Here is a 27,058-nt window from a genome sequence, read left to right as displayed (position 1 = left end):
CAGCTCGGTTTTAACGATTTCATGGTTCGATTGAAGTTTCAAATTTTTTAAACGGTTCGGTTTTGACACTCTCGAACCGAACCGAACTGAACTGTTGTAGATTGTTAATGATGACAAAGTTAAGAAATCGTGGGAATCATTAGTGGCAAAAATCGATCTGAGTTAAGATGAAAGTGGTCAGGCCCAATACTTCCCGGACATATTTATGAATTTATGTGAGGATTGGATCATTGGATGGTAATTCGGGAGACCAAAAGTCAAATGTTGGGTTGGCCCCAGACCTTACCCTGTTCCAGGATTTGTAGCCATGCCATGCCATTCCAGGATCCAACTATGGTACTGAGTCCTGACACCACAACAATTGCAAAGTTATTCCCTTTCACAATTCTCTGCTCTGTGTTAAAGTTTGAGAATCCGAGGTGTATGCTTGCTTCATGAATATAGAATTCAAAGGTCTTAGCGTTGAGGAGGTGCCTCTGCATCTCTTTGATGCAAGAGAACAGAGGAAAGCTATTCTAGACTTGATAAGCCATTGCGGGAAACAAAAGGATTTGTTCAAAGCCAGGAAGCTTCACTCTGATATTGCGACCGCTCATCGCACTCTTGTAAAGGACCTTTATGTAAGCACGGCATTGATTCGTATGTATTCTAGATGTAATAGCATCAGAGAAGCTGAAGACACATTCAAAAGCCTTCCGGTTCGAAGCGTGGTGTCGTGGAATGCATTGATATGCAGTTATGTGGAGCTTCAGCTTTTCGAAGAAGCTCTGGTTTGCTTCAGAAAGATGCGATTTGAGGACTTTACCCCTGATTCAGTCACTTTCTCATGTGTTCTGCATGCTTGTAGTAGGGTAAGATGTCTACACATAGGAGAAGAGATATATGATGAAGTCTGTAAACGAGGGTTGTTAGAAAAAGATGTTATCCTCGGAAACACACTGGTAGATATGTATGCGAAATGTGGTAAGCAAGAAAAGGCACAACAGGTATTCGATAGGCTCCCGAAGAGAAATGTTGTAACTTGGAACACATTGATTGGTGGGTATATTCGAAATAACCTCAATGACAAAGCTTTGAACTATTTTGTGCAAATGCGAGGTGAAGGAATATGTCCGGATTCAATTACTTTTGCATATATTCTCAAAGCTTGCAGTGGCACACGATCTCTTGACATAGGAGAAAAAATCCATGAAGAGGTTCATAAAAAGGGTCTTCTGCATAAAGATCTTGTGCTTGGTACCACTTTAATGGATATGTATGCAAAATGTGGCATGATGGAAAAGGCAAAGGAAATATTCTACAATCTTCCCAAACAGGATGTAGTATCATGGAATGTGCTAATGGATGGATATGCCCATCTCGGGCGCTTTGATGAAATCTTAAAGCTTTTTGTTCGAATGCAGGAGGAAGGAGTTCATCCCGACAATGTCACTTTGGCTTGTATCTTAAAAGCTTGTGGTAATACCGGTTCCCTCGAGAGAGGTTATGAGATACATAAGAAGATCCGAAAGGAGGGGTTATTACAAAAGGACACATCACTCGGCACAACATTGCTGGATATGTATGTAAAATGTGGGGAAATAGGAAAAGCAAAGGAAGTCTTCGAAGAGATTCGAGTACGAGATATTGTGGCTTGGAGTGCAATGATTTGTGGGTATGCCCAACATGGCCTTGTTTGTGAAGCTATGGAATGCTTCATTCGAATGCGGAAAGAAGGAATCTCTCCTAACGCAGTCACCTTTACTTGCATCCTGAAAGTATGTGGAGAGAGAGGGTCCCTTGAGATAGGGGAAAACATACATGCCGAGGTGAGTGAGAAAGAACTATTTCGAAAGGAAACTTCTCTCGGAAATGCATTGGTGGACATGTATGTTAAGTGTGGGATGCTCCCCAAAGCACAGGAGGTGTTTAACGAGCTTCCAGTTCGTGATATTGTATCGTGGAATGTATTACTGACTGCCTATGCCCATCTAGGTCATGCAAAAAGTGTTTTTCTCCTATTCAACAAAATGTTGGAAGAAGAAGATATAATGCCAGATCATCTCTCCTTCATTGTCTTATTAAGTGCATGTAGTCATGCTGGCCTAGTAGAGGAGGGGCAAATTTTGTTTAGTGGTATGCACACCTTTTATTGTCTCTCGCCAACTTTAGAACACTACACATGCATGGTTGACATTTGCAGCCGAGCCGGGCGCTTTGATAAGGCCGTACTTGTAATTGAAGGTGTTGTATCTTCAAATCGAGTTCCACTTTTGTTGTCTCTTTTGAGCTCATGCCGGAAATGGGGAAATGTGGAGCTCGGAAGATGGGCATTTGAGCAAGCATTGATGGTGGATGAAAACTCTGCTGCGGCATATGTGGGCATGAGAAATATATACTCAGCTGCAGACATTCTTGCAGAGGCCGAAAACATTTGGATAAAGTTGTGATAAAGTTGAAACCCCAAACTGGTGGCTCAATTGGTAGATCTTGAGCTTCATAGCATATAGTTTTTGGCTAGTTAAGAGGGATAGGTATACCTTATGAAGCATGTGCATGCAAGTCTAATTTTGCATGCTTCCCACATGTATACACATACATCCCCCAGATTTGGAAGGTCCAAGTGAACACAGTCATTGACAAGCAAATGCACACATTGGCATGTTCCCCATAACCTACTGTAGAATGTGGGCTAGGTGTTGTATGGTTAGCCGTGTCTTGAGGGAGGTGATGTGGACATGGTTTAAAGGTTGACACCTATTGAACCCACTTTCAGGGTACTCTTGAGATGCTCGCTCTGTTTGGACATCTATTTCTAGCCTTAATACTAATCACATCTCCTCTATCATTAGTTATTTGAAGGGTCAAAGTCAAAGATCCTTTCGAGGATCATTTTTAGACCTTAACATTTATTTGATGGAAGGTCATACATTGTTGATGAGATGCCTACATGTGACTTGCTCAAGACCTTAACATTCACTTGAACGAATTGAATTTATCAGTTAAATAAACACAGAGCCTAGCTAAGGATAGAAAAGATCTCATGTTTGTGTAGTGATGCTGGCCATATATATATATATAAATATAAAAACATACATACATACACACACACACCACACACACAAACATAGCATTTTCAAAATACCCAAAAGGTGGCTTTGGTAGGTATGAATAAGAAAGCCATGTCTGCATCTTCTCTTTCAGGACTTGGCTAACCATCACTTCAAAGTTTTGACCTAATGTTGCAAATGATTTACATGATGCAAACATCTAGACATGGTTTGACGATTGAAGAAATTGCTCTACAGTCACTAAAGCAAGCCCTGAGAGCATGGCATTCGAAGATCACATTGTATCTTCACAACATCAACTTTCAATGTTTAATTTGACAACTCATTGTATATCCAGAACAATCCTAAAAGCCCACTCTTCTTTTCTTGTATGTCAACGACCCTTTCATCAATGGAGAAAGCCTTGACGAGACAAAGAAGATCAAAAAGTTGCTTCTAGAAATGTTTGATATGAAGGACCTGAATGGCTTACATTATTTTCTTGGCAACCAAGGCATTCAGATTCCAAATGGGTTCCTACTCTCACGATGAAACTCTGTGTTGAACTTGCTCCACAAGTTTGGAAGATCCAGTGTTAGTCCACCCGTTGATCGAAATGTAAAGTTAAGTGCAAACTCTCACATATTCTGCAAGCCGACGCAATATCGGCAAATAATCACAAGTCTTATTTACTTGACTATCACCCCAACCAGGCCTCAACTACTCAGTCGGGCTCCTTAGCCAATTTATGCAAACCCCCACAACACTCACATAGATTATGCTAAGTGAGTGTTACAATATGTCAGTGGAACGTTTGATCATGGTATCTTCTACAAGCGTGGAGTACTACTTTGACTCAAAGGGTTCACGGATATTGATTGGGCAGAAAACGCATCTAACTAAGTAACAAATTGTTCCATAGTTCATCTTCCTCCAATTCCAAAATAAGGGCAGCAAGAATATGAAATGCAGATAATGATTGCCATATCTCTCCACAAATAAAGACGATGCCATATTTATTAGAGATGCATTTGACAAATGAATGAGGGACCTTGACTTTATGGGGTAGAGGATTGGAGATACAATATTTCAAAAAGCCCAAGGAATGAAATAGAGACAATATAAAAGAAGTTTCGGTGTTCAGAACACAACCCGCTACTCCCTAACGCATCTAGAAACTAGAAGAAACCCAATTGAGTTTCATTCCATTTAAAGACTTTACAAGTACATCAAGTAAAGCCTGCCACAAAATCATCTTCCATATACCGCGTGTTAAATTGGATGCTTACTCCCAATAAAACCAAAGAGCAAGTTCCATTTATCAAGCTGGGTCCAAGAAATCCAGAACTGGTCTGTAGTATGGCATGTTCAGGAATATCTCTATTTTTATCTCTGTACATACAACAGCATCGATGATTGATAAGCAATACAGTGAATGCTCCTGATCGGTACCATCTTTACAGTCTTCAAGAGATGCATCATTTCATTTTCATCAACACTAGGAAGAAAGAATTATGAAACCACATAGTATCCAGAAGCCCGAAAACATAGCCAAAGAGGCAAACAAGTAGATTGACCTCAACATTGAGACATAGCATAATGGCTTGCTTGAACAAGCTCAACTTTTCCACACAAAATCATTAAACAATATTGGCATAGAACATAAAAATAAATAAAAAATTATGACTTGACATTCCCTTCCTAGTTCGGTGAAAGATTACATGTTTGAGGACTTGCTTGTTTACCATGAAGAAGACACAAAACTGAGTAATTTAGGAATGAGTAAACCTTTAGACTACAAGGAAAAACAGGGATCAACTCATATAGCATTAGAAATTAAATGGCTCGAACAAGCATCATGTTTCATTCCAATTTCAATAAAAGATTACATGTTTGGTGTCATTTACTTCTTGCTTAACATGAAGAAGACACATAACAAACTTGAGCCATTCAGGAATGACTAAATCTTTACATTAAAAAGAAAAAACTTGGATTCATCTCATACAACTAGCTCAAAAAATCGTGCTTCTATGCCTTCTTGGCAAACAGATTATCATCTATGATGATCTCAATAAATTCACCATCATCCAAGGGGTCTTTCTTTGGTGGCCGGGGTGGTAATGGGATCAGGGCAAGCCCTGTACCCTTATTGGCCTTTCTTGGCCTTGACTGGTAAAACAAAACATAAACCAAATATGTAAACATGGCTATGAAATCATGAGCATAACTGCATATTGTGTAAAAGAAAGACCTTCAAACAAATCTCAAGCGAACAAGATTAAGGATCCAAAACCTAATAAGGGAACATGATATGTGTGAAAATGGCCAATTGTGAAAATGCAAAAAATACATTAGCCAACAACAAACAAGTATCAAGCCAATGAGAGTAAGGATCCAAAATGTTATCAGGAAATGAACTGTTTGAGAATGGCATGAAATCAGACCAGAAAGACCAAAATTAACAACAGATAAACGTCAGCCAAATATATAACCAGATTAAGGATCCAAAATTGTAGTTAGGAAACACGAAAGAGTGTGATGAGGACCACAATGCAGTGAAGAGAAGAATTACCTGAAGTAACAAATCATGAGAGAAGATGAAGGGCAGAGAAGAAATACCTTAACATAGGTTACAAAAACGAAATTTATGATTCAAGAAACCAAAAACCAGTTTACTGATGCAAATGCAAAGAATAAAGCAGTTAATGACCATTCAGAAGTTATGAAAAAACAGATTAACATTATGTGAAACCAATTTCATGATTCCAAAGAAATAAAATGACGATGCAACAACATGGACAATGAATAATCAGAAACAAGATTGCACTCTAGCATTTTCGAAACAAAATTAATGATGCAAAAACCAGAGTAATGATCAAGAAAATTTGCCGAAAATGTCCCAGAAACTAGGTTGACATTCCCAAAATTCAAATTCGCGATCCATGGCACTAAATAATTTACAACTGATGAAAAATACTGGGTACATACGTTTCCATACGAGCCTTTGAAGCGTTTCCCCTTGGCAGTTTTCTTGTCTCCTCTTCCACAGACAACTACGACAGGAAGAAGCTTCCATGTCAAGAAACGAACTTGAAAATAAAATAGAAATCAAACAAAACAACTTTCTACCATGTATATGTGGAAGAAATGCTTACCTATCCGAGAAATCAAGAGAGAAAATCTAACAGAAAAGATTATATGTCAAGCAAATTGAGAGAGGAAAAAGGAGACAGGTGAGTTCGCAAAAGGGCTTACTCGTAGGATACGAAGAGAGCGATGGAAGAGATGATTGAAGCGACGCAGAACTGAGGCGAGATGATGGAGAAGAGGATATGGAGGTGAGGGATGGAGAGAGAGCCCTGGTAAAGCTTAGCGAAGAGGAAGCCATGGTCGAGCAGGCGGAGGAGGCTGCGAGAACCATCGCCATTGCTGATCCAAAGTGTGTGCGCCTGTCTGTCTGTATGTATTAAATATAGTGCTTCTCCTTCTGCTTCTGCTTCTGCTTCTGCTTCTGCTTCGTCGTCACTAGTTATGGATGGGGTTAGAGTTGTATGTGTATGTGTTTCATCTGTATCATGTGTATGTGTATGTGTATGTGTATGTGTATGCGTATGTGTATGTGTATCATGTGTATGTGTACATGTATCATGTGTATGTGTACATGTATCATGTGTATGTGTACATGTATCATGTGTATGTGTATGTGTATGTGTATGTGTATGTGTATGTGTATGTGTATGTGTATGCGTATGCGTATGTGTATGTGTATGTGTATGTGTATGTGTATGTGTATGTGTATGTGTATGTGTATGTGTATGTGTATGTGTATGTGTATGTGTATGTGTATGTGTATGTGTATGTGTATGTGTATGTGTATGCGTATGTGTATGCGTATGTGTATGTGTATCATGTGTATGTGTATGTGTATGTTTATCATGTGTATGTTTATCATGTGTATGTGTATGTGTATGTGTATGTGTATGTGTATGTGTATGTGTACATGTATCATGTGTATGTGTATGTGTATGTGTATCATGTGTATCATGTGTATGCGTATGCGTATGTGTATGTGCTTGTGCTTGTGCATGTGCATGTGCATGCATATGGGTATGACTCATGAGTATCCGTATCCGTATGCATATGCGTATGTGTGTGTATGAGTATCCGTATGCACATGCATATGTGTATGTGTATAAGTACATAATGAATATGTAATTTATAACGTGTAATCTGTATGTCAATATCCAAGTTTCTATTTGTATTTGTGTCTTGCCTCTTATCTCATAGGTCATATTTGACCTCCGAAGACAATAATATAATCTATCTATTTTTATAGCCTTCATTGATCGATCAAATTAGATGTCGTTGTCAACTGAGCTGACCACAATGATGTCTTTTTGTTACACCTTTGTAGGGCCACAACTGCCCAACGTTGGAAACTGCTATCACTTGACATTGCTACTCAACTTGAGCCCCTTATTATTACATTGCATAACTTGATTGAATCCGGGGAAATTTGCCAAACACAATTCCTATAGTTATGGAAACAATTGATAAGGACTTTTTTGAGCCCCTTATTATTACATTGCATAACTTGATTGAATCAGGGGAAATTTGCCAAACACAATTCCTATAGTTACGGAAACAATTGATAAGGTCAAAAAGTTGGTGGTGTAGGTGGTTTGTTTGCATTCCTACAATGCCTAGACAATAAAAACAAACATGTAACTATAAGATTGGGGGAGCACGGAATGGTAACTCCCCGCATTTGTTAAGAATTAGGCACCACTATAGTGTAGGTTTATCATCTTCATACCCCTATATTTCTATGAAACTCCCCCACTATCCCATCCTTTCACTACATATTGGATGTATATACATTTTGGAGAAGTCTATTATAAAAAACCCACAGGACCTTCAAACTCTGGCTGTGGTGTAAGTAATGGGACACCAAAGCCATAGATTTTGCTGTCTTTTCTCACTGTTGCATTATATTATGATTTATACCGTTTACAGTAGTGCATCAGGCACAACAGTTAGCCCATCCATGGCTTCCACATGCATTCCTGGTGTTTAGGAATCAAACAAGACCAACATTACCCCTCTGCTTGTGAATTTAACTTGTAATATCAGACTCGTGCTAAATAACTACAAACAAAACCTATTTGCTTCAAGAGCTCTTCCCCTAATCTACTAACTTTCACATAATCCAAGCGACAAAACAAAATCAGGTCAAGGATCATTTGGTAAAAGCCCCATTGCAGAATTGAGCATTCATTCGATTAATAACCTTATCATACACTTGAATTCAATCACAAGCAAGACCCAAATTTGTGGAGATCACATGGAATGAAATGCACACACATCCATTCAACTATAAACTGCAGTCGTTGTTTAGCCCTATTTATTATCTGCATCTCTTCTCCAACTAATACAATTCAATATTGCTCTTTTCTGCTTACAATCGGAGTTAATCATTATCATCAATCGCAGGCATTTATCTGTGCAATAAATCAAACTATGCAGTTGATAGGAAATGAATGATGGTGTTAAAAAAGACATCAAGGCCCTTTTCAGGATCAATTCGGTAGTCTTGTAGAATAGACCATCACAACATCCATTGTTGTCACATACATCCCAAGATCAGTCTTCCATCTTTTGTTTCAAATTGCTGTAAAACTTTTAAATGAATGCCTAGGAGTATGTATGGATGTAGGGAGCACATACATACATACATACATACATACATACGTGTGTACATACATAGATGCATGCATTTATACGTATGTATGGATGTATGAGCATTTTTCAAGATATTCTTTGGAATATCGAAAAATACCTACAATAAATCGTGAATTCATGTTTAGGGTTAGTTGTATAATGGTTGTCAAGCTTAGGAATGTTCTCTTTAGAGTCTCCATGCATTAGCAATCCTGGTTTTTTCTGGAATCAATGGACTTGAACTTAGAGAGAAATAGGTATTGGCCTTTTCATGATCTACAACTGTAACATCATTATCATCTTGCCCAGAGTTCACAACATCCTCATTAGACCCCATCCCCCCTGTAGCCAAATGCCAATCAAGAGCCATCTTTGTAGAACTAACCATTGCTCCATTGTTCTCTCTTCCAAATCCATGTTGTGTATTGAGTAAGCCAATTCCTCCTAACAATGAAGTTGTAATGTGTGTGTTTTTATTCTTCTGCCTCTCATCATCATCATCGATCCATTCCTCCTTCATCCCTACCATCTGATCACTCGCTCGATTCCTTTCATCATTCACTCCCATTCGATCACTCATTCGATTTGTATCATCATCATTCAATAGAGTTGATAACTTCTTGGTGGCTGCAGCAACCATACCAGATTGATCCTTCATCACTTGAGGACTATACTGTTGAGAATTGACATTAAGTACACCTTCAAGTACCATTTTATCACATTCGGCACGTTCGGTTCCATTTGCTAACAAAACCAGACTACACTTTCCATGTCTATCCTCTGGAAGAACTCGATCATCACAACACAACGCACCGTTAATATCAGTTTCAGGGCTCGGGCTACAATTCTGCTGTTGATCCTCTCGAAGATCACTACTGCTAGTATATAATGACATGATGCTAGAATTATATGCTTTCAAATGCCGTGAAGCATTATCATTAACTAGTGTTTTCAGTTGAGATCCTTCTTCAACTTGACCAAGGCTTCCCCTAGCCTTTCTAGGTCTTCCTTTTGTTACTAATGAAGGTTGAGACATTGCTGGTAAACATACAATAGCAACTGGTCCCGTTGAACCACCTCTCTTTATTCTTTCTCTCCGGATTTTCGTATGAGGGATTGTTGTCGTGTTCATTGTAATCTTTGTGTGAGGTTGAAGAATAGTTGCATTAGTCTTCATGGCATCCAATGGATCATGATCTTCTACACCTCGATTCAACACTGCCAATGCTTGTTGTAAATCATTTTCTAGCTTTGTTATCTTTCCACGCTGATATGTTATTTCAGCATCAGATCGAGTTACAGCCGTTGAAAGCTGTGCAACCATTGCCCAAAGCTGCATGTTCTCTGTTGACTGGAATTGCAGTTGCAACATAAGAATTTCAGACAGATAGAGATAATGGAATGCTTGAATTGTGGCAAAATGAAAGAATATAGCATACATACAAAATTCGTGTGCCTAAAAAAGATGATAGCTTAAACTTTCAGCATTGGATTAAAAATCTATTACAAATTTTCCATTTGGTTCATACCTAAACATCCATCCCATCCCACTGAGTGCCCCGCACCCCCCCCCCCAAGAAAAAAGAAGCAAAAAACATTGATCAAGTGCTTTCAAAAATATAGAAAACATAGGCTGGTGGGCACAAATTAAGTTTCTATATATTTCCTTGAAAAAATAGTCGCGATTCTAATACCTGCATTTCCCACATTTGGCAATGTTGGTGAGGGAGCCCAGGAGGAGGTTTGATAAAACCCCGCTGGTTCACCCCCGGTGATACAGGGGCAGCCGTAGCATAAGGAACACCACCTGCACATCCTGGTAGCATGAATGGATAGAAAGCCTGTTGGTGTGCATGTTGCATCCACCACATCAATGGGTCCCACTGGCCTGGATATGGAAGATTAATCACAGTCATCAAAAAATTTACAGTGCAAAAAAAATAATTTACAGGTGAACAAAAAATGGCATTTTTGGATGCGAATACATTTTACTGATTCATATTTGACATAGCGAATTTGATAATGTAGATACCAATTTGACCACAAGTCACAAAGTCTTGCAAAATATAGGAATCTGGTATAGAAACAGTAAAGACTGCAATTTTTAGAAGATTTTCCTTCTTCCACAAATCCAGCATGCATCGACTGTATACTATCAAAACAATGAAATGCAAAAACAGAAATTTGCAATCCAGCTACTTTGTTTGAATATAGCATCAAACCAACCCAAACAATAAGAGATGTAATGCAAACACAATGCCGCACGATGTCATTCCAACAGAAGAGAGGTTTGCAATATATCATCAACTAATCCAAAACAAAACAAAAAAACATATGATATGAATTCGCCCTACAGAATGTATGTAGGAATACCAGCAAATCCAAAACACAAAGATGCAACATAATTTCCATATGCAAAAAACCAACTTAGGCAAGAAAACATCATCATCAAATAGTCCTTAACAGTAAAAGGCAACACACAATTACATTTGACAAAATCTAACTTTCACATATGGCTTCAACTGATCCAAAACAATAAGACGCAACAAATTTTTTTAACTCCCATAGAAATCCTACTTTCCAAAGCAGAGCATATAGCATGTAAAACAATGAGATGTCACAAATAAGCTTGAAAATGCAAGAATTGATTATAAATATGCATATGACATATAACCATCCACACAATATAAATGATGTGACAAGTTGTTTCTTCCTCTATGCACAACTAGACTATAGAAAGGAGGGTATCAAAAGATGGGGAAATAAGAAGAAGTTTTTAATTCCCATAGAAATCCTAATTTCCAAAGCAGAGCATACAGCATGTAAAACAATGAGATGTCACAAATAAGCTTACATATGCAACAATTCATTATAAACATGCATACGACCTCTAACCATCCACACAATATAAATGATATGACAAGTTGTTTCTTCCACTATGCACAACTAGACTATACATAGGAGGGTATCAAAAGATGGAGAAATAAGAAGAAGAAGAAGAAGAAGTAGTGGTAGTGGTAGTAAATGAATACCTGGGTAAGGTTGTGGTGGAAAAGCAAAACCTCTTGAGATGCTGTTATAGGCCAAGTTCACATTAGAGGGCTGCTGGTGTCCAGCATGTGTTGTTGGTTGTGGTGCTGCAGGGGGCATTTGTTGATGATGAGGAGAATGATTAGCCTGCGTGGGTATGATGGTTGAGTGTTGGTGTGGAAAGAGGTTGGTGTTCATGAAGGGCCAATGCATGCTATTGAAAGGAACAGCAGAGTGCTGCTCTGTGCACACAGCAGGCTTCTTTGCACTACTCCCACACTCCCCTTGCCACATTGTGTACACACCTTCACTCTACAAAGCAAAAAGGGAAGCCAAATCCTCACAATCACATTCCCAAAAACAAGAATGGGCCATGGAACACCTAAAAAGAGAGCAGAAATTATTTACATATTTTACATTCATTCCTTTTTAAGATGTAGCAATCAATCAAATTTGTGGTTGTATGTAACCTTCTGGTCACCACATGTAACTTCTCCGATACTAATAAGCAATACATGGGTTTCGAACCTATAACCTGATATAGTCTGTCTATGTATGATTCCCACAGCCATAGCCATGCCCTGATTGGCGTTCTCTGCGTATGTGTGTGTGTGAGTCTCTCTCTCTCTCTCTCTCTCTCTCTCTCTCTCTCTCTCTCTCTCTCTCACTCACGTCTAGGTTTCATCCATCGCTACCAAGGTATAATCATTTCCAATCACGATCTCTGCTTGGGTCTCATTCACTCACTTTACCTTCAATTGCATATCAGAAGTATGGAATGCATACAGATATGAAGACATTATATATTATCGACGAATTAAAGGAAAGGAAAGGAGAGGCCAAATGACCTGGTCATCTGCACTGTTGTTGCTCTGATCCATCTCCATGCATTGCTCCTCTCGCTTCTTCTTTCTATCCATGGCGAATGAGAGGAAGAGCTAGCTAACAACAATACAAAGATTCCTACACACAGATCGCTAGTTTTCGGTTAAAACATGAAATTATGTACAATACATAAGAGCACCGCGAGTAATGTACATATAGTGCGAGTTGCAGTGATCTTATATGTAAATGCTTCCATTACTAAATGAATTTATAATGAATGGTAGAAGAAGGGCACACAGAGAAAGAGAGAAAGAGAGAGATTGACATGTACTTTTTTTTTCTTTTAATTCTTCCTCGGAAGAGACAGAGACAACAGAGACAGAGAGAGCCAGGGAGAGGGAGAGAACGATTTATTTATTTATTTATTTAAAATTATATTTATTAATTAAGAGTATTTAATTTAGTTACTAATTTCTTTTCTGTAGTATGTACATAATTAGTTCATTTAGTTATTTGAATTAATCAATTTATTTGTTACCTAATAATTAATGTCTTCCTCTTCTTTCTTTCACTTTCGCGCTTTGAGCACCCCCCCCCTTAACAATTTTAATTTTAATTTTAATTTTAATTTTAATTTTAATTTCCTCCTTCAAATAATATATGTATGTATGTGTTGCATAATTTAGTAGTTAATTCGTTATCTATTTTGTTCTTATTTCTCAAGCTAACTTGTTTTTTTTTCCTTTTTTATTATTTATTATCTACGTTTTAGGTTTTTTATTTTTTTATTTTTTATTTTTTGTTTTTTATTTTTTTCTGTTGGATTCGCCCGTCCGCAATCCATCCTGATTTTCCGATATTAATTTCTTCTTCTTATTATTATTGTTGTTATTATTATTATTATTATTAAATTTGAGAATTTTGCGGTGCGCTTTTCCAGGCCCAAAATCCAACCAAAAAAATTAATCTAATCTCTGAATCTTTGCTCCCTCCACGTGGCCCCTTCTAATTGGGCCTCCTACTTCTCGTCCACGTGGACCCCTCCTTCGAGTCCACGTGGACCCAATCAAAAATTAATCAGCTTGCTTGTTGGCTTACTCTCTTTAGGTTCAAATCTAATGCTCTCTTAGGGTTCAAATCAATCTAAGGCTCTCTTAGGTTCAAATCAAATCTAAAGCTCCATTAGGTTAAAATCAATCTAAGGCTTTCTTAGGTTAAAATCTATCTAAGGCTCTCTTTGGTTTAAAATCAATCTAAGGCTCTCTTAGGTTACCAAAGTTAGGCCCCTGGGCATCAAGATTTCGAGGGGCTCACAGTTCGATTAAGATATAAAACTCTTCTTCTTTTCTTAACCACATCAACATTTCCATGGACCTCTTTCAAAAAGGATAGTGTCATCAATCGGTGTAGTTAATTTTTTGTTTTCAACAATCTCGGATTTTCTCATTGCTCTTGTTTTGTTCCTTCTCCTCTACAATCCTTATAACTTGATCCATGTTTGACTTATATTTCTTCGCATGTAAAAGCTTTGTTTTTCTTCGCATTGTTCTTAGCGAAAATAATAAAGAGTTTCTATATATTTCCTCTTTTACCTTTGTTTGAATATCCATGTAATGATCTCGATCATTTAATGGTTTGTACATCTTTTTCTCCTCCTTAGCCTCTACCATGTAATGATTTCGATCATTTAATGGTTTGTACTGATTTTTATCCTCTCGAGTCCTATGTCATATAAGATGGTGGTCCTCCCCCCATCGTCTTCTCTAATGTATGTGACGCTTTACTTCACCATCTTTCATATGTAAGAGAGATTTGCTCGATTAGAAGGGGCGTGTGATTGTCAAGCATTGATGTGAATCTTCAATACTATCGGTATTAAAACATCCGGAACCCCAATGACTGAGGTAGCTTGAAGGGATGTAGCACCTTAATTCACGTGGACGACAAAAAAATTTAAAAACGGCATGAAATTATGTTTGCAAAGATTCATTCACATGCTTCCACAAAAAATAGGCTTCAATAGTACTATTGTTGGACTGGATTTCAGAATATTATCTCTAGTTGAAAAAAATTAAATAGAAAAGTTTGATTGTTGCAATGATAGCCATACTAGATCATACATTTATTTGGACTAAAAATATTGGTAGTTTGTTTCATTGTTGCACTAATAAACCATAACGATGATAAATTTATCTGCATTTGAAATATTGTTTGAACGCAATACCTTGAAAGTGTTTCTACTCATCCCATTTTAATTACAGTGTGCCCCAAACACCACGTTTTTTTTTGCACTTATGTCGTTCGACAAAAATTTATTTTCATGTTTAATCTAAACATTGCAAATGTTACTTTTTGAACCCAGGTAAAACTCGATCTCAATCCTACTTGCACTTCACATACAATTCCTTAATCATTTCTAAAATATCTTATTATAATCTCTAACCATTAAATGAAAGTCAAAATCACTTCAATTCTTCGAGGAATCCATAAATATGATGGTCATTTGACATTAGATGAACACGAAATATTTAAGCACAATTGTTGGTCGAATTATAAGCATCTAAATCATGCAATCACTATGTTTTAGTGTTTCATGTGAAGACAACAAATACTTGTATTGAACAATGAAAGGGTGTTAATGATGTTGACAAAAAATACACCAAGTAGAGAGTGTCTTTGTCATTGTGCAAGCAATCCATGCAACTCTTCATGAACTCCTAACCAACCTTACAAATCATACTTTTTTTGAGCTCATTCCATGTTCTTCCTCACTAGGATGCTTGGATAACAAAAGATATAAATCACAGAGAATGTATAATGTCAACACAATATTGATTTAAAAAAAACATTGTATACAACTATTTGTGATTATACTAACTTATACACTCTAACAATCATCGTTGTGAACTTTTGAATTACCTCTTTGGATAAGATAAAACATTAGGGGGGCATGACAACACCATGACTTTGGGTTTGGATCACCTAGATTGCAAGGGGGGCAAAGAACATCAATGATAAGAAAGAAAGAACAAATGAGACAATTGGTTACAAATTACAATAATGGGATGCATACCGAATCATTGAAAATAAAAATAAAAATAAAAACATAAATAAAAGAGTTTTAGTGTGGTACCAAAAATGTTGTGGCATATAGCATGTTTTATAAAGGAAATGGCTATGTGTTGAGACTAGTTTTATGTCCATCAAAGTCTCTCGAAAAGGAGCTGGGGATCGAAGGGTTTTGATACAGATGTGAGCCATGGTCTCAATGTAAATGGAATCCCAACCATAGCTTCTAGGCAGGGTAACTCGCATTCCATTATTTTCTTAATTGCGTCTAGAGGTGCCTCATTTATACAACTTTGAACCCTTTAATGTTCCATACATGATCATCAAAGACCTATTTGTGGCATACCCTTGCATTTCATAGTCTGACCATACAATATGGAGAACGTGGTCCATGTTAACTTGGGATTGTGATGACAATAATAACAAATGATATATCAAAAGCTGGAACGCTTTTTGAGCACTTTAGGGTGGAAGAAAAGAAAACACATTGTAAGTACCAATAAGAGCACACTTCTCATATATCACCTCTCTCTCATCCTCCCCCTCTATATGTAGGTGCCATTATGCACAAAAGCGAATGGCCAAATGCTACTTCTACCAGTAAAATTGACCTGCATATGGGCATATGGTCGCCACACGAAACAAATTGGTGTAAACTTCTCGTTGAACCATCATATTTCTCGTCTTCACACCTAAATATCAAAAGCATTAGGAGAATGCATATCAAATACTCTCAAAGGGAAAACTAAGGAATACACCTGCACACGTGTATATGTATAGATGTACATAAATAAATAAATAAATAAATATGTATGTATATGTATATATATATATATACATAGAGAGAGATTCTCTTTTATATCTCGATTCTCCACAATGGCCTTATGTTTTTTTTTGTCATTCCCTGACATAGCTTTTGTCAACCCGGTCTGTCACAATTACATGTGTTTCCCCCCCTAATTATGTGGTCAATTCATATTCTTAATTTTCACATGTGACTTTCCACCAAAATCATGTGGTCAATTCATCCTCTTCTTTTCTGTTGAGGGTGGGGGGGAGGGGCATTTGAGGAGTTATACATAAAAACTCAGGGGCATTTCTTGGGTTATTTTCATGTAGACCAAATGCATAAAAGCTATGTAGTTTACTTGTCCGAGGAAATTAACGCATCCTCAGATCATAGATTGTCAAATGAATCAACTTGGTAAGCCTTTGAGATAGGTATGGATGGCTGCAATGAGATCAACCATATCAAGGAAGATTTTAAGTTTGTGGCTTTACTCAAAGCATGTGCCAAGAAGAAGAATCTATACGAAGGAACTAAGTTGCATGGTGATATCCTCAAGAAGAAAGGGTTACTCGAGAAGAGTCCTTACTTAGCTTGCACTTTGATCAGTATGTATGCAAAATGTGGTAGGATTGCCAAAGCACAAGCAGTACTTGATCATCTTCCCTATAGAAATGTTGTATGTTGGAATGCTTTGATTTCAGGGTATGCCCAACAAGGTCTGGGCCATGAAGCATTAGTATGTTTCTCACAAATGAGAAAAGAGGGGTTTCTTCCAAACGTTGTGACTTTTCTTTGTGTTCTGAAGGCTTGTGGAAGCATTGGAGCTATTGATAGAGGTGAGAAAATTCATGATGAGATTGTTGAGAAAGGTTTGCTAGCAAGAAATGTGGCTCTTGGCACTTCATTGGTGGATATGTATGCTAAGTGTGGGATGGTTAGCAAAGCAGAGTTAATGCATGGAAAGCTTTGTGTTCGAGATGTTGTATCATGGACTGCGTTAATTGCTGGATATGCCCAACAAGATCAAGGTCATGAAGCATTGAAATGCTTTGAAGAAATGAAAAGTGATGGTGTTTCGCCTAATCCCATCACTTTTACTTTTGCTTTGAAAGCTTGCAGTTCTTGTGGAGATATTGCCAAGGGTAAACAAATCCATGATGAGATTGCTAGTAGGGGATTTTTAGAAAGAGATATCATGCTAGCCACCGCCTTGGTTGATATGTATGCCAAATGTGGCGTATTTGCAAAAGCACGAGAAGTTCTCCGGGAGATTCCGATTCGAAATGTGATCACTTGGAATGCATTAATTGCAGGGTATACTTACTGTGGTCATGGCCATGAAGCATTCAATTGCCTTGAGCAAATGCAAAGTGAGGGTCTCTCTCCAGATGTAGTCACCTTCATTTCCATCTTAAAGGCATGTGGCACCATAGGTGCTGTTGACATAGGCAAACAAATTCACAATGAGATTGTTAGCAAGGGTTTGATGAATGTAAACCCCACGCTTGGGAATTCTTTGATGGATATGTATGCGAGATGTTATAGGCTAATAGAAGCACATCAAGTGCACGATCATCTACAGATTCGAGATGTAGTCTCGTGGTCTACATTGATTGCCGGCTATGTCCAACAAGGACAAGATTATGAAGCATTGAATTGTTTTGAATCAATGCAAGGGGAGAATGTGGATCCAAATGCAGTTACCTTTGCCTATATTTTGAAGGCATGTGGCAGCATAGGGGCAATTGATAAGGGGAAACAGATTCATGATGAGATTGTGAGTAGGGCCATGTTGGGAAATGATGTTGTACTAGGAAATTCCTTGGTGGATATGTATGCTAAATGTGGTTATCTTGCCAAAGCAAAACAAGTGTTTGAAGAGCTTCCAGCTCGAGATGTAGTCTCTTGGACTATATTAATTGCAGGGTATGCACAACAAGGGAAATTTCATGAAGCAATGAATTGTCTTGAAAGGATGGAGGATGAAGAAATTTCTCCGAATGCTGCCACATATGCTGGCATCTTGAAAGCTTGTGCGAGTGCCAGAGCTATCAATGAGGGCAAACAAATTCATATTGAGATTATCCATAGAAGCTTGTTTCAGAAAGATATTGTCGTTGGAAATGCTTTGGTGGATATGTATGCCAAATGCGGTCTGCTTACAGAAGCACATTGTGTGCTTGAAGAGATTCCACTACGAGATGTAGTATCTTGGTCTGCAATAATTGCAGGGTATGCTGAACAAGAGCAAGGTCACGAAGCACTGAATTGTTTTGAACAAATGCAATGTGAGGGTATTTCTCCAAATATGATTACATTCATTTGCATCTTGAAGGCTTGTGGAAGTATAAGAGCTGTCAACAAGGGTGAACAAATACATGACCTAATTTTTAGTAAAGGGTTATTGAAGAAAGATACCGTGATTGGCACTGCTTTGGTGGATATGTATGCCAAATGTGGTTCTCTTGTAAAAGCACACGAAGTGCATGATGAGCTTTGTGTTCGAGATGTGGTGTCTTGGAATGCACTAATTTCAGGATATGCTGAGCATGGGCAAAGCCATGAAGCAATGAACTGCTTTGAACAAATGCAAAATGAGGGTTTCTGTCCGGATGCGACCACCTTTATTTGCATCTTGAAGGCATGTAGCAATGTAGGATCCATTAGAATTGGCGAACAAATTCACAACCAGATTGTCATCAAGGGTTTGTTGGAGAAAGATGTTGTGCTCGGCACAGCTCTAATCGACATGTATGCAAAGTGTGATATGCTTCAAAAGGCACAACAAATGCATGATACTTTGTGTTCTCACGATATAGTCTCTTGGTCTGCATTGATTGCAGGGTATGCCCAACAGGGGAGAGGTAACGAAGCATTATACTATTTTGAATGGATGCAAGTTGAGGGTCTCTCACCCAATTTGATTACCTTCATTTCAATCTTGAAAGTCTGTGGCAGCATAGGAGCTATTGAGAAAGGCAAAGAAATCCATGATTATATCCTCAATAACAGCTTCCTGCGAGGTGATATTTCCGTTGGAAATGCTTTGGTAGATATGTATGCAAAGTGTGGTGCTCTTGCAAAAGCAAAGCAAGTTCTTGAAGAGCTCCCAGTACGGAATGCGATCACATGGTCTTCGTTGATTGCTGGGTATGCTCAGCAAAGACTCGGACATGAAGCATTAACAACTTTTGAACAAATGCAACTCGATGGTGTTTCTCCAGATGCAATCACCCTTCTATGTCTTTTGAATGCATGTTGTCAGTCGGGGTTACTGGATGAGGCTCAAATATATTATGAGAATATGAGCCAAGAATTCGGGATAACACCCAATGTAGAACATCATATGTGCATGGTGACGGTGTTTGGATGTGGAGGGCTCTTCGACAAAGCAATGTCAATTATCAAGGTGATGACACCATCACACGATTATCTTCCGGTTTGGCTTGGACTGCTAGGTGCCTGTAAGAAATGGGGAAACGTGAAACTTGGGCGATTAGCATTTGAGCAAGCAACCCACATAGATAATGACTGTGCTTCTGCTTATGCTCTTATGGCTAATATTTATATAGCTGCTGGCATGGCAGAGGATGCCAAAAAGGTTGAAGCTAAGAGGCTTGAAAACACCAGTAAAAAGCGAAAATATGTGGGTTGAGACAATTGGTTATATTTCAATCCATATAATTTGGTTGCAATTTACTAATACTGAAAAGAGGCATTTGCAAAGGTGAGAATGTAATAAGCACCCTTGTTTGATACATATTTCTTAAAGTCATATGTATTCAAGATGATGTCTCATAGACTTCTGTTACTGCTCAATATGAGCAGGCTGCCCAGCTCTTTTCACATTGTTGCAATCCTCTGAATGGTATACCGCTTTCATTCATATTGAGAGCTTGTGGTGGAAGTCTAAGACTCAATACAAAAACAAAACAAAAGCTCAAGACACATGCGATCCTTGTTATTGAGGGAACAAACTTGGACCTTGTTGTGCATCCCTTCATTGATATGGTATTGGGAAAAGTGGTTTGGATGCCGATCTTATCATTGGCAACACTCTAGTCAATATATGTGCCAAGTGGGGGCGGTGTGCTTTTAGAAACACAAGATGTGGTGTTTGAAAAGCTTTTCGAGGGTCAACATGAAGTCTCATGGAAAAAATACAGGGCTTTAACCCATGACCTTCAGCTCATACAAGCAACAATTGTAACCAGCTGAGCAACAACACACATTGTAGAATGTTTGGAAGGCCCTAGAAGGATGTGGAATTTTATTCTAGTTATTGGAGATAGTAGAAGGTTCTTGTACACAATGGGAAAAGTAATAAACTTGTGTAAAAGGAGCTCCTGGAGAGGATTATCCTCCAATATGTATATCAATGCCAATTATTGAACATATCTCCTTTCCTTGTGCCATTGTCTCGCCTTAAATGCATTTCCTTGTACCCTTGTCTTGCCATGAATACATTTCCATTCCTTGAACTCTTGTTCTGCCTTGCCTAGAGTAGCCATGAGTTTGCACTTTGATTCCAATCCCTACCTTGCCAAGGCTACCTATTCTATACCTACCTACTTGGTACCAACATTACTTGCAGGGTTGAAGAGAAGATGAGAATGTTTTCAATCTCTTTGTGAGGATGAGAGGAACAAGAAGGACACTCAATGTGGTCCATGTGTAATCATGTGACCAACGAAAATTAAGGGTAAAGTCATGACCGTTGTTTGCCTTTGACTTGTTCATGTTTTAAAGGTATCATTGAGTGTTTTGAAAATATTTATATACCCCTTTCACTAAGGGCAATATTGCCTTTCCCATTTCTAGTATATCAATGATTTATCACTTAATATTAGTTCCAAGTTCAAATATGACCTAATTATATAAGGGAAAATATATGACTAGTAACATGATTAATATGAAACTTTGAAATGATTAGAGTCATCATGTGTCTATGATTATTCTTGTGTTATAACTTATTAGTCGTGGTTAACCACGTATTTACAATTACCCACGAGCCAAGGAGAGGAAAGAAAGTACACCAATTTGGGCCAAAAGCGTGACTTCACGAAAACCATCTTTAGTGCCTCCTGATTTAATAAACTACATATTCCCCCAAAGAAATTTCTGCCCATTTTAATGAGTAAAATAGTTTGAGGGAAAGAGACAACTATGTGCAAGCATTCACATGTTTCATAATCAAATCGAACATTGACCCCATATACGATCATTAACATATATTAAACATTCGACGAAAATTTATGTGTAGTTTGATGCATCTTCTCCGACTAACTCTATTCATGTATGCTTCTTACTTATGTACGAGTTGCTTATAGAGATTGGTGCAATCATGGATTTACTCTTTGGATGCTATATTTTTATATTGGTTGCTCCGAATTGTTAAGATGGAATGATATGTTAGTTTGTAGTTTCATTGTTTGTAAACCATTGGCAACAACAATAGAAATCTCTTACCTTTAATCATCTCAAGGAAATATAATATAAGTACCTTCCACTTGGTAGAGAAAGTAATTCATCACAAATAATCTAAATATGCATTCATCATCTTTAACTAACAAGGTTGACTTCTCTTGTGCTAGTCATCTCTCTCTCTCTCTCTCTCTCTCTCTCTCTAAATGCTCGTTAACAATAATGGAAGCAAATATCAATGATTATATAGAGACATTAAGTCTTTGAGCTCGAACATGTTGGCTTTAAACGAGCCTTTTCTAATGTTGATGATATCTTTACACGTAGATGCTTAATTAATCATGCCAAGGGTCGTAGTGGAAATTATACTATTGTTTGGCACAGTCCCTAAAGAGCGGTTGTTTGATAGGCTTAAATGCTTGGAAATACCATATGACATGATTTGGGCCATCTATGCCTTACATGAGCAAGTCTTTGGATGCATACAATGTCTTGGTGGCCTATCTAATTGCTTCACTAACACCATCATTGTAAGACAAGGTTGTCCCCTATCGTTGACTCTTTTTGGGATGTAGGTAGCAATGGGCCCGGTTCAGTTTCAGTGCCTTCAAACCAAACCAAACCCTTTATATAAAACAAAAACCAAACCAAACCGTTTATGAACATTCAAACATTTAAACTAAACCATTTAAACCAAAACCGTTTAGAGAAAAGTTAAAACTAAACCGAACCATTTAATAAAAAGTTTAAACCTAACCACATTTAAGCTAAGCTAATTAAAAAATTAATTCAATAAAAATACACAAAATTAAATAAGCATTTATGTTTAAATAAATAAATAAGATTAATTGAGCCATTAGATTAAATAAACAATTAAGTTAAGTGAATTAAACCAATGAAAAACATTAATTAAACCATTAAATTACATAAACATTTAATGGATAAAAAAAGATAGCCCAAAAACCTATAAACCCTAGTTTCAAAAGCAAATCGAACTGAAACCGAACCGTTTATTATTAATTAAAACCAAACCAAACCATTTAATTATTTTGGAACTTATAAACCTTTAAACCATGGTTTAACGGTTCGGTTCTGTTTAAGCTGAAACCAGGCCTATTGCTAGATGTAGGTTGATGAGATTACTTTCTTTGTTTGAACACAACCTACAAAGGCACCTTAGTGCTGTAGATGACTTTTGTACACGAAGAGGACTGATAGTGAATCTTGGGAAAACTAAATTCCTTATCTTCCACACCTCTACTTAGGTTAGGACTAAATGCAACCTAACGGATCATATGTATATCTTGGAGTCACTTTTAGTGTACTTTTGTACACAAAGAGGACTAATAGTGAATCTTGGGAAAACTAAATTCCTTATCTTCCACACCTCTACTCAGGTTAGGACTAAATGCAACCTAGCGGATCATATGTATCTATTGGAGTCACTTTTAGTGCTCGCTCAAGTAAAGTTTTGATGACACATGCAACAAAAGATAGACCAACAATAGGATATTCATCCTTCACACTCTTAGAGAGACAATAAGACCATGCATACTTTCAAGTAGAGTATGAACCATACACACCATACGTGCATTCACATTCGTGAATGATTTAATCATTTGCGTAAGAAAAACACCCTCAAAGAATGCTAAATACCATACTCTTGGATTAACTATTTATTAAGAGATAAATAAGCCTAAAAATGAAAAAAAACAAAAAAAAACATTAAAAAAATGGGAAAAAACTAAAAAAACACACAAGAATGTTTGAATAACATTCACATTTGAATGTTATGCTAAACGAACACGAATTTTACGTACTATGCTTTCAAGATCCACGAGCAAAGGGGTAGCTCTTTGATTCATTGGTGACCCCTTATGCAATGATATTTTGAGCTCTGGGGATACCACCTTTCATGTGGTTGCAATTAGAGAGCCCATTGATCACGACGTTATCACAACAAATCCGAAGCAAACCAACAATGCCACATGAAATCATTAGAATAGAGTTCACTTTACCCCATGTGGTAGTAGAAACACTTTTTCAACTGGTAGTTTTTATTAATATGATACATGACCAATTCCAAGATAAGTTACCTCGGCAAGCTTTTGAGGCATCTCGATCACTCTATGAGTTTGGGGATACTAGCTCCTGGTATAATATTGTGGTAAGTTGGCTTTTAGAAAATGACAAGCATTACACAGAGAATAATCACTTGCTATCATAGAGAATAATCACTTGTATCACTCAAACATCCTACTTGCTAATTGCACGTTGTGATCATGACAAGAGATGTTGATTTCATATTTGCAATGTCGGAAGACAAATTGGTAGAAATGTCATCATATTCCACAACATCATTTACATCTGAGTAGGACAACAAGTCCTCTACATCTGAATGGGAGGATGAGGTAGTGGATCCCTTCATGTATTTTTCCCCAAGGTATTTTGCGTTCACAAGAGATACATATGATTTGATGCTTAAAGATTTATTGGGACTAGTTAAGGTTGCGATTGAAACATTAAAAGATGTCGCAAGGGGTGCACCTCTCAATCTTAATGCATGGAGATGCATGAAGGGTCGACTCATGCTAGGACATCATAGTGGAATCTACCTTAAGGCATCACATAATCTTCAAGTAAATTACGTAGAAAAATGGAGGGAGATAGTATTGTTGTCACATGGGGGGGGGGGGGTGGCATCCCAACACCCTTGTCACAAACACTTAAAAAGTTAAAGAAACATTGAGCGATTGATCTTTGTGATCATGGGATTGCTAGTACATATGTTGTTTCCATGTTGACCTTAGTTTGACTGATGGGATCAACAATGGAACCATGACCATTTCAATATATGGACCTCATAGTGGTCATGTTCTAGGAAGTAGACCCAATGTGTGCCATTTGACGGCGCACCCAAATGTCATAAGGTGTTGCAAAGATGACCTATTTGATATTGTGCATGCAAGGCATGTTGCATGGATGAGCATGTGGAAAGAAGCATATCACAAGTCCAAGGCTAGTCCATTAGAATGTTAGTTATAGATTCCTTATGATACCAAAGGGAGTTCATAATATGACAAATATGTTATCGGAAGTGCATTGTCAGATGTTGATAAATGTTGGACATCATTAACGCCATATCTAGCGCGGTTGCTCAAGATCGTAAATCTTGGATTGTTGCAAATGGGAAATGCTCACAAACTCACGGTTGCCTTTTGTTGTGTCAATTCCACGCTAAAAAATCATGGGTGGACAACTTGTTGCCCAAAGTAACTGTTGTTGAAAGAAACCACCTCTGTCAATGGATGTGGCAATTACTCATGCATTGCATTACAGAAACTGCCTTCAATGCTATGTGTGAGGAGTTAAAGGTAGAATATGTAGACAAACCCAATGTGTGACAATATATAGGAGGATGATGTGGCACAGCTTGTGTTTGGAGGAATCTATGGCCCAAGTTTGGTAGATTATTCAACTATGGACATGTTGATACTACCAATATCGTGGAGAGACATTGGTAGTTTCTTAAGGCCACAAAGGAAGAATAAACTGATCTATTACCGATCTTGTGCATGTCTTAATCGGGGACAATGACACCGACACTTGCATGGGAGTGATCGTCGTAGAATGGTACATGTAATAACAAGAAATATGTGGGAGTGGTAGATTTAAGCCTCGTGCAAATTGTAGGGGTCAAAGGTCAAGACTTAAAGAGGCCGAGAGGATACTCGAAAGGTATGTGATTCATAACAAAGTCATATTGTGGATGAGGCCTAATATTGGTTTTAAATGTTGGGCATGACAACTCCTACTCTATGGTACAATTTCTCGCAACAATGCTCATATTGTGATTGCCAAGACCTTACAAGTAAATGTAAACATTTACTCAAACTTTGGATGATTATTGAGAGGCATATGCCATCCTATAAAAACAAATAGCGTGCGGAAGCAATAAAAACAGAAAACAGAGAACAGGTTTAATGGAGAGCTTAACAATACGCGGGAGAGACAGAGAGAGAGAACAAGAATCTCTATTCAAAAAACTATATCAATGCTCTGTACATCGTATGCGTTCAGCGAACACTTTTATACAGGTCCATACGGACTGACAGAAGTACGGTGTACTTCAATGCTCACTCGAGCGTTTGACACTAACTACGAGAGTAATAAATCCCTAGTAGTCTAGCTGCTACTAGGCTTCCGGTTACTGATGGATCCGGCTAACCGGCTCCCCAACTCACCGGCTCTTTTGCTCACCGGGTGCTCACCGGCTCAGGCTTATCCAGCCGATCCAGCTCCAATTGAGTTTGCCGCTCAACACTCCCCCTCAAGCTCAACTTGAGGTCCGGTCGTAGTGTCAACGTCTGTGGCAACCGGTCCTTCTGCCCGGCTCCTTCTAGCGTCACTCCGCCTTGCTCGCGCTCCTCGTCCAGTCCGGTTCTGTTTGCCGCGACCCCCCTTGTTCTGCACACCTTGACCTCCTCGGTCGACTTGTCTGCTCAACAAGCCCAATTTAACTCCCTCGCTGCTGTGACTTCGGCGCGTGCTGGTTCGCCGATTCCTTTGTGTTGGCGTCGACTTTCAGTGCCTTCTCGTCCTCTTCGCCTTGAATTGAATCGGTTCTTCTGAATCTATCTGTTGAACCGAATCGATTGTCTCTGATTCGTTCCAGCTCTTGTCCGAATCGGTTGCTCCCGATTCGTCTTCTTGTTCCAGGCCCTTCACCACATCGGACCATGTCCGGGTGTTGGCCTTCTTCTTCTGGTCGGCTCTGTCCTTCTTGACTCTGCCGCCGATGTCGCTTGTTCCGACTTGTTCGGACGTGTCGACTTCCTTTGTCGACTCGGCTCCTTTCTTCTTCTTGACTCTCCCTTCGTCGGTTCTTCCCTCACCGGCGCAATCGGCAGTCTCTTTGCCTTTGCCCATTCTGGTGTCTTTGCCCATTCTCCCCCTCAAGTGTGGCACGTCGAGATGCTGAACACCAAGCATTTCGGTGAAGTGCTGCAACTTGTCCGATCCGAGTGGTTTGGTGAAGATGTCGGCAACTTGTCGATCCGTGTGAACATACCGAAGTTTGACCTCACCGCTCAGGACACTCACGCACGAAGTGATAGTGCACTTCTATGTGCTTTGTGTGAGCATGGAATACAGGGTTCTTGGCGAGCTG

The 27,058-nt window shown here is 38.4% G+C and overlaps 4 protein-coding genes across 4 annotated transcripts; 2 read left to right on the top strand and 2 right to left on the bottom strand.

Moving 5' to 3' along the window:
• The first annotated feature begins 434 nt into the window (after positions 1-434).
• On the top strand, positions 435-2,429 carry LOC147866380 (pentatricopeptide repeat-containing protein At2g33680-like). Its single transcript, XM_087316748.1, has one exon. The coding sequence runs from the start codon at positions 435-437 to the stop codon at positions 2,427-2,429; it is 1,995 nt and encodes a 664-aa protein (XP_087172874.1).
• Positions 2,430-4,870: 2,441 nt separating this feature from the next.
• Positions 4,871-6,517, bottom strand: LOC147866379 (small ribosomal subunit protein bTHXc-like). The gene is made up of 3 exons (XM_087316820.1): positions 6,285-6,517; positions 6,018-6,082; positions 4,871-5,198 (listed from the first exon to the last, which is right to left on the bottom strand). Exons 1-3 carry the CDS (start codon positions 6,454-6,456, stop codon positions 5,058-5,060), a joined length of 378 nt encoding a protein of 125 aa, XP_087172946.1. The 5' UTR covers positions 6,457-6,517; the 3' UTR covers positions 4,871-5,057.
• Positions 6,518-8,555: 2,038 nt separating this feature from the next.
• On the bottom strand, positions 8,556-12,736 carry LOC147866378 (uncharacterized). Its single transcript, XM_087316818.1, has 4 exons — positions 12,629-12,736; positions 11,783-12,092; positions 10,445-10,638; positions 8,556-10,101 (listed from the first exon to the last, which is right to left on the bottom strand). The coding sequence occupies exons 1-4, from the start codon at positions 12,698-12,700 to the stop codon at positions 8,938-8,940; spliced, it is 1,740 nt and encodes a 579-aa protein (XP_087172944.1). The 5' UTR covers positions 12,701-12,736; the 3' UTR covers positions 8,556-8,937.
• A 4,004-nt stretch (positions 12,737-16,740) lies between these two features.
• On the top strand, positions 16,741-21,036 carry LOC147866377 (pentatricopeptide repeat-containing protein At2g33680-like). The gene is made up of 2 exons (XM_087316817.1): positions 16,741-16,789; positions 16,851-21,036. Exon 2 carries the CDS (start codon positions 16,898-16,900, stop codon positions 20,117-20,119), a length of 3,222 nt encoding a protein of 1,073 aa, XP_087172943.1. The 5' UTR covers positions 16,741-16,789; positions 16,851-16,897; the 3' UTR covers positions 20,120-21,036.
• The last annotated feature ends 6,022 nt before the right edge of the window (positions 21,037-27,058 follow it).

The sequence above is a fragment of the Azolla caroliniana genome, unplaced genomic scaffold (assembly GCF_043228905.1).
Source record: "Azolla caroliniana isolate FFs.n. ecotype wild unplaced genomic scaffold, voAzoCaro1.0.p SCAF_3, whole genome shotgun sequence".
In the NCBI taxonomy this organism is placed as follows: Eukaryota; Viridiplantae; Streptophyta; class Polypodiopsida; order Salviniales; family Salviniaceae; genus Azolla; species Azolla caroliniana.
Note: the sequence above shows the minus strand (reverse complement) of the source record. Positions and strands in the feature narration are given on the sequence as shown.

What these genes read in the sequence shown, in the direction of transcription:
- LOC147866377 (XM_087316817.1), top strand. Translation starts at nt 16,898, where the DNA reads ATGGATGGCTGCAATGAGATCAACCATATCAAGGAAGATTTTAAGTTT.
- LOC147866380 (XM_087316748.1), top strand. Translation starts at nt 435, where the DNA reads ATGAATATAGAATTCAAAGGTCTTAGCGTTGAGGAGGTGCCTCTGCAT.
- LOC147866379 (XM_087316820.1), bottom strand. Translation starts at nt 6,456, where the DNA reads ATGGCGATGGTTCTCGCAGCCTCCTCCGCCTGCTCGACCATGGCTTCC. An exon ending in GCTCTCTTCGTATCCTACGA is followed by an intron (nt 6,083 to 6,284) that starts GTAAGCCCTTTT and finishes TTCCTGTCGTAG; the next exon opens with TTGTCTGTGGAAGAGGAGAC. An exon ending in TCAAAGGCTCGTATGGAAAC is followed by an intron (nt 5,199 to 6,017) that starts GTATGTACCCAG and finishes TTGTTTTACCAG; the next exon opens with TCAAGGCCAAGAAAGGCCAA.
- LOC147866378 (XM_087316818.1), bottom strand. Translation starts at nt 12,700, where the DNA reads ATGGATAGAAAGAAGAAGCGAGAGGAGCAATGCATGGAGATGGATCAG. An exon ending in ACAACAGTGCAGATGACCAG is followed by an intron (nt 12,093 to 12,628) that starts GTCATTTGGCCT and finishes TTTGCTTTGTAG; the next exon opens with AGTGAAGGTGTGTACACAAT. An exon ending in TCCACCACAACCTTACCCAG is followed by an intron (nt 10,639 to 11,782) that starts GTATTCATTTAC and finishes TTCCATATCCAG; the next exon opens with GCCAGTGGGACCCATTGATG.